This window comes from Neophocaena asiaeorientalis, unplaced genomic scaffold (genome assembly GCF_003031525.2).
Source record: "Neophocaena asiaeorientalis asiaeorientalis breed wild unplaced genomic scaffold, Neophocaena_asiaeorientalis_V1.1 scaffold76, whole genome shotgun sequence".
Lineage (NCBI taxonomy): Eukaryota > Metazoa > Chordata > Mammalia > Artiodactyla > Phocoenidae > Neophocaena > Neophocaena asiaeorientalis.
Window position 1 is genome coordinate 2,247,195 of NW_020173668.1, and position 7,474 is coordinate 2,254,668.

Sequence of the window (7,474 nt, forward strand, 5' to 3'; positions counted from 1 at the left end):
TTTTTTTTTTTTTTTTTTTTGCGGTACACGGGCCTCTCACTGCTGCGGCCTCTCCCGTTGCGGAGCACAGGCTCTGGACACGCAGGCCCAGCGCCCATGGCTCACGGGCCCAGCCGCTCTGCGGCATGTGGGATCCTCCCGGACCGGGGCACGAACCCACGTCCCCTGCATCGGCAGGCGGACTCCCAATCACTGCGCCACCAGGGAAGCCCTTTGATAACTATTTTTAACAGCTGCATAGTATTCCATTGTAGGTAAATGTTTGCACATACCTTTAATAGTTTCCAAGTGAAATTGCTGAGTCAACGGTTTTTTAATTTTTTTTGATTATTTAATCATTTATTGCTAAATTGACCTCCAGAAGGATTGATACTATTAGGGTTACCCTGGGGCCCCAGGCTAAAGCACCCATGACCAACACCTCTACGATCTTGCCTGTGCTGAGCCCCTTCCTTGTCCTCTTCCCCTCTTCTCCTAAGTCATTCCTCCTTTGTCTTAGGCATTTCTGCCCAACCTCCTTCTACTTTAGGGCCAGTTCTTTAAAAACATCCCCCCATTTCCATCTAAGTAACTTCTACTTTCACATTCTTTCTTGGGAGTTAATCCTGACTACTAGCACCCTTCAAGGCCCTCACCCTCCTTCATCCCTGTTATTGCATTTGTCACATTGTATTACAGTTGATTACATCTGGCTCCACTTCATCCATTACCACCTGCTCCTAAGAGCAGGGGTAAGAAATACAACAAAAATGATAACATGAGTAGCAGCTGTCATGTGCAGAGCCAGGAATCAAGCCAGGCTCTCCCCACAGGGACTGAGCTTACTTGTCTCTGCACTCCCAGTGTTTATTACAGTTCCTGGCAAAGAGCAAGTGCTCACGATGCATTTGTTGAGTCAGTGACAGAATGCTGTACTTCTGGGAGCAACTCAAAGGAGAAGGCTGCTCACTCTGCCCAAAACAAGTGCATCTGTTCACTCTGATAAGACATGACCTTTTGGAGAAGAAAAAAAAAATCTCTGTAATTCATTTTCCATAGAGCAGCCAGAGTAATTTTTTTTTTTTTTTTTTGTTTGCCTTGTGGGCTCTTAGTTCCCCCGCCGGGGATCGAACCTGGGCCCGCGTCAGTGAAAGCACCAAGTCCCAATCACTGGGCCACCAGGGGATTCTCCAGAGTGATCTTTTAATATTTTAAATCAGATCATGCCACTCCCTGCTTAAAATCTTTCAATGGTTTCCCGCTGTACTTTGAATAAAACCCAACAACTTACTCTGGTCTCTATTCTTCACTGGCCTCATCTCCTACCCCTCTTTCTCTTCTTTCATGAGACTCAAGCTATGCTGATCCTCTATTTTTTTAAAAAATGAGCTCTTACTGTGTGCACTGGACTGAGCACTTTTCATGTGTTATCTCATGTAATCCGCCCAACAACCTTATGAGGTAGGGTGGTTTCCATGTTAGAGACGCTGAAAGTGAAGCATGACAGGCTAAGGAACTCGCCCAGGGTCACACCACTAGCAGCTGGCAGAGCTGGGGTTCAAAGCCCATGCTCTCAGCCGGTATATCATGAGCTTCCTTCTTCTAGACCACGCCACCTTTGTTCTCACTCAGGGTCTTGGAGGTTGGCTCTCCCTGATGGAATGCTCTTTGCCAGTTCCTCCCAGGCCTGCCTTCTCTTCATCAGATCTCAGCTCAAACCCCACCTCCCTAGGGAGAACTCCCCTGACTGCTGGACTTAAAGTAACCCCCAGTCATTCTCTCCCACATGACCCTACTTTAATTCCTTGCCTCTACGTGCCAGTCTGATATTCCTCTGGTTATTTTATTCATAACTCCTTGCACTTAGAATGTAAGTGCCATGGGACCTGGGATACTGTTTGTCTACTGCTGTATATTCATACCTCGACCAGTGTCTGACACATGACAAAGCTCCATAAGTGTTTACTGAATGGTGAGTACCTCTTAACTTTGTGGTAGTAACAGTAATCATAGCAGTTGCAGGGTTTAGCATTTGCTGAGCAATGTACTATGTACCCAGCACTGTAAGATGTGTTAATCATCTTACATATCCCATTTCATCTACACTGGCACAATGACCCACGCTGCAAGTCAGAGTGTCATACCCATTTTACAGATAAGGAAACTGCGTTTCACAGAAATTAAATAACTTGCCCAGGGTCACAGAGCTACCAAAGCAGAGAAGCTCAAATCTAAACCCAGTTCTGTCTGACTCCCCAGTCTATGCTCTTTCCACTCAGCTGTGCTGCCCGCTTTATGGTCTAATTCAAAGGAGAGCTGTAGCTGACTCTCTCGTTAACACCTATGGCTCTGCCTCTCTCCCAAACTCAGAACCCACACCCCACTGCATGTCCAGGAGATTGTCCACGTCGCCCTCCCTCCACACACTCAATGTGCTTATAACTCTCCACCTTTCCCACAAAGTTTAGCTCTCCTTTGAGAAGTCTTACCCTCTGTTAGCACTACTACCATTAGTTACCCAGGCATCCAGAGCCTCTCAAAATTCTAGTGACTTTTTGATCTTCCTGCATCTTAAAATAAAGCCCAAGTTCCTAAACATGGGTTTGAATATCTGCCAAGACTTAACCCCTGCCTAGCTTACCTGCATCACTCTCTTCCTCACCCTAGACACAGACCTACTTTCCGTTCCTCCATCTTGCTCCAGTCCTACCTCAGTACTTTGCACATGCCACCCCTTCTGCCTCAGACAGTGTCCAGCCTCTCCTCCCCTAGGTAATTCTACTTCCCCTTCAGAATTTAGCATATCACTTGTTCAGGGAGGCCTTCCCAGATCTCTAGTCTTGTTCTTTGAGGCACTTACCATAACTGCAATTAAGTGGATGGGTGTGTAACAAACAACTCATGAAGTATCTGACTTTCTCCCAGCCTGAATACATGGAAAAGGTGAAGACTGGGTCTGTCTCGCTCAGTGCTGCATTCCCAGTGTGTCACGTGTCACAGGTGCTCAGTACATTATTTGTTCTTCTTTAATGAGTTTGCTTTGTCAACTCCACCGTTATCATGTCTGTTTCCCCCAATAGAATGTAAGCTTCGAAGGCAGGAATTTTTTTTTATTCACTCCTGTTCCCCTAGCACACAAGTGTTCATTAAATTAATATATCCATAACTTCATTTCCATTTCTAATGCCCCTGCCCTACACATCTCAGCAGACTCCCCACTAGGCTTCTAGATGCCAGAGGACTCTCCCAGCCAGAGAGTTGAAATGCTGAACACACCAGCAGAGGAAGCGACTGAGCTCATCCTAGTGACCACGACTTGAGTTTCCTCCCTGGGGGCCTTAGAGTCTGTGCAACATTGTGAGACTGTCTCATCATGTTGTTTTCTTGTAATTAAAACTCTTTATAAAATATGGAATTCAGGATCTTCCAAATGGCTGCATATGTGGTTTTCTTGGGTAAGGGCTAGAGTCAGTGGACATGTGAAAACTTCTTGAGAAAGCATCAGAGGAAGGCAGAGATGGGTAAGGCATGGACTTTGGAGACAGGCCCAGGAACTCTCCTTACTAGCTGTAAATCCTTGGGCAGTCACTCCTTTTCCCCTCTTGTAAAACAGGGATAAAAATGCTTCCCTTGCAATGTTGCTGGCTGGGGGGTGGGGTGGGGGTGGGGGGTTAGAAATATTTGCAGGATACCCTGACTCAGGAAGTGCTCAGTAAACGGGAATTCTTTTTAAATTGATGTTAATTGATTTACAATACTGTGTTAGTTTTGGGTATACAGCAAAGTGATTCAGATATATATCAATATATATATCTTTTTCAGATTATTTTCTGTTACAGGTTATTACAAGATACTGAATATAGTTCAATTAACGGGAATTCTTACCACAGCCTTTTATGCCCCCAACTTGCACATTGAGACACAGAAGTGACATGTAGCTAATTGTTCAGCCTCCCCAAAGGAGATAAATAGCCCCAGGAGGACCAGGAACACATCTCAATCATCTTTGAATACCCAGAGCCCAGCTTAGTCAAAGGCCTTTATCAACCGCCACTGACAATATAAATGAATAGCCCAGCACAAAGAACCGAGGTGCACAGTCAGCTTCCGACAAAGGCTAACTCATTTCAGTCCAAGTGAAAGGAGAAGGTGGCAGTCCGGCCAGCTTCTCAAGCGCCGAGTTGGCTCGGTAGAATCCATCAGGCCCTACCACGGGCTAACACCAGCCCTTGGCAGAGGAACCTCAGCCAGCTTTGTCCTTTGTGATAGTGCCACCTAGCGAGGCCCCGGAGGCACTGCCGCCCACTCCCCGCAATGCCAGGACCACTGCGACAAGGTGTTAGCCGGTGAGACTTGGGACTGGGATTGTGGTCTCCTTTCATCTTATTCCCTGGTTAATGGTTTAGACTAGTGCTGCTCTCCTTTCACGACCCGGCAGAGGAAGCCCGCGTCGTCCCTCCACAACCCCCTCGTCCAGACCCAAAGAATCTGATAAGCGCGAAGAGTGAGCTATCGTCTACCCGTCGTACATTAATTGACCACCGATCCCTTCGTGATCTCCTCGCATCCAATCCTTGGGAGCAGGCAAGGCAAGCATTATTATCCTCATCAAAGTCATCGTACAGATGAGGAAACTGAGGGAAGGTGGTTAATCCACGGTCACGGAACGTCCGATAACCCAAGCCTCCTGTAACTGGGTCCCTGGTTCCTTCCCCAATCACACGCCCCTCATTTCAGTGTGTCCCCAAGGGGGCAAAGCATCAGGGACCCTGCGCCTAAGACAGGCGTGTGAGCGCAGGATAAATACGGTACAGCGTCGTCCGCAGCTCTCCCACTTTCTTTTCTGCCCACCTAGCGCCCGGCACCTTCACAGCGGCTCAGGGCGAGGGTAGAGGGGCCCAAAGCAGGAAACAGGGTCCCGCGCGGGTAGCCCCTGGGAGCACGCGGCGCCGGGTCACGTGAGAGGGGAGAGGAGGCGAGAGCCGTGGCTCGCACGCACGTACGCCGTACGTAAACACGCACTGAGGCGCTGAAAGCTGCGAGCCCGAAGCCCCCGGTCACATGTGGAGGGTGGCAGGGGAGAACAAGGGGGCGGGAAGGAGAGAGGTGTCACGTGAGGCAGGTCAGAGCAGCGAGGTCACGTGAGGGGGGACGGAGGCGGGGCCGCCGAGGAGGAGGAGGAGGGGCGCGCGGCTTCCGGCGGATGCGAGTTCCTGCTGGCTGGGGCCGGAGGGGCCGGGGCGGGGGCCGCGCCCGGACCGCATCTCCCCCCACGGGGGTCGGTGCCTGGGGATCCCGTCCGCATCCACTGCAACATCACGGTGAGGATACCCTCGCGTGCGCGTCTCAGGGGGGGCTCTTGTCTGGGACTCAGGATCACCCCACACAGCTTTTTGCTCTCGAAAGACCTGGGAGGTCGAATCCCCTCTCGGGGCTCGGCTCCTTTTCTCCAGGTTACATTTGTTTCTGCTGTGCACCCAGAATCTCTACTCTTCATGGTCAGGGACACCCCGACATATGGCGCCTCGACTACCCCTTTTCACTAACCCACCCACAACCCAAGGTTCATGATTTCGGCTCATTTTGGCTACTTCACGACTTAACCTTGATCCCTGGGAATGCTCCTCTCCCCACCACTATCATCTTCAGATCCCAGGTCTCTGCGTTGACCTTAGCTGGAAGGACCTGGCTTGGAACTCTGCAGGTTTCAGTGATGCCCCTTTCTCAGTAGTACCTTTGATTTAGGACGTTGCCACCTGTGAGATCCCTGCCCAGGCATCTCTCATTCCACTCCTCTTTGCTCTCTGAATTTTACCAAGTGATGGTGTGCAGTTCAGTGACTCCTCTTCTTCCTCTCCTTTGGATTCCCTTTTATTCTGGTGTAACCTCTAACTCTCCTCCTTTTGCCCCAGCTGGTAGCTGCCACTCTCCTCCTGTTCTCTATGGATATCTCCAGTTGCCCTGGGTTGTTGCCTTTCCTGCTAATGATGGTGATGTGCAAGGGCTATCCCATTTATTCTGGGGGGTAACAGTTCCTTTTCTCTCAGTGAACATCATTCCATCCTAGGCATGCAGGACTAGGAGACACCTTACCTCTCCTGCCTAGGCTGCCCTCAAACATCCTGTGAAGAGGGTTGGCCTCTGATAATCTGGGAATGCCTGATACCGCATGGTATAGCACTTACAGTGATTGATACCACCTGGTGTGATAGTGTTCTCGCCCTGCTGGGAGCACTGGATAGCAAGCCAGGAGACAGTACTTAATCCAGGCAGGCACACTGCAAATGGGAGTAGTCTGGGGAAAGACAGACTTGTGAATTGTGTGGCACTTTGGGGCCTGAATTCAATTTACATTGTTCTTGTTTTCTATCCCTTTCTTCCATCAAACCAGGTCAAGGTTTGATGAGGCAAGCCTCAGCTTGGGTTGGATGGTCCCCCCTGCCCCCAAAACTCGTGTGTTCCATTTTCCTCTCCCATCTTTTTTCGTACTAAAAAGTTGAGATTGAAGGACTCGGTGTGGTTCCGTGAGCTGAAGACTTGAGCATCTTTGATAATTTGTTTTCCTCCAGCATTGAGGATTAGAGCCATGGCAGAGTTAAGACCCCTGGTAGAAGAGGATAAGGTTTCCTCGGCATATGTGGAAACTTCAGGGGTCGATTTGGTACCTGAATTATGCTTCCAATTCCTTAAGGGTAGGTTTGCCCCCCTTCTAGCTGCCTTCCCAGTTGCCAGAGGCCATCTACTGTCTTTGTCCCTGGAAGGAGGTTAGTTAGAAGATTTTCAGTCAGACTCTCTGTGGCCTATGAAGAAGACTTGGCCTGAACTGGCCCCCTTGGTTTGGGCAGAGGGGGAGTCTGGTCAGGCTGCATTTGGCACCGGTGGCTCAGGAATGCTGGGAATGTTAGTAGCGTAGGTTTCTTTCTCCCAGCCTGCCATGTGGAGCCCTACAGCCTACGTCTGGACTGAGAGGGTGGCAGTTTCCCAAGGGAGAGGTGGGGAGAAGTGGCCTTTGAGGGATTCTGTTGGGAGTGAGGTGGGAAGATGCTTCCTGCTACCCTTTTACGTTTAGGTTCTGGAGACATCTAGTTTCTAATCCCTCCTTCCCCAGCTAAAATGAAAGTAATCCGTGGTCTTTGCTTTTTTTCTGTCAGTGTGATTGTGATGAGGTGATCCCTTCCTCAACTGGTTGAGGAGGGTCAGGGGCCTCTGTTGGGTGTGGGAGAACTTCAGGTCTGGAACTTGTAGAGACAGCACAGGAGATAGGAAGTCTCCCTCACTGTTAGCAGGGTTTGGCTCTGCTGCTTTCTCTGATGTTTACTCTTGAGAAAATAAAGAAAGGGACCCGGCTTCTTGGAAAGGGTCCTCCTAGGGACTTTTTCTCCTGGTCTGGGATTTGTTGGGAAGCTGCTTGGTTAGATAATGACCTGCTGCACTGGGCTTGTTTGTGTGTGTTTGGGGGGAGAGGGGCGGGCGGGGGGGAGGGTGGAGAGCAAAG

At 49.8% G+C, this 7,474-nt stretch overlaps 1 protein-coding gene across 1 annotated transcript in view; it reads left to right on the forward strand.

The window, feature by feature from the left end:
- Nucleotides 1–3,496: 3,496 nt before the first annotated feature.
- UBE2Q1 (ubiquitin conjugating enzyme E2 Q1) overlaps nt 3,497–7,474 on the forward strand; it is a 9,523-nt gene continuing 5,545 nt past the window's right edge. The window contains 3 exon segments of the mRNA XM_024748090.1: nt 3,497–3,500; nt 4,835–4,937; nt 5,102–5,300. Of these exon segments, the coding sequence (XP_024603858.1) occupies nt 3,497–3,500; nt 4,835–4,937; nt 5,102–5,300 (306 nt within the window).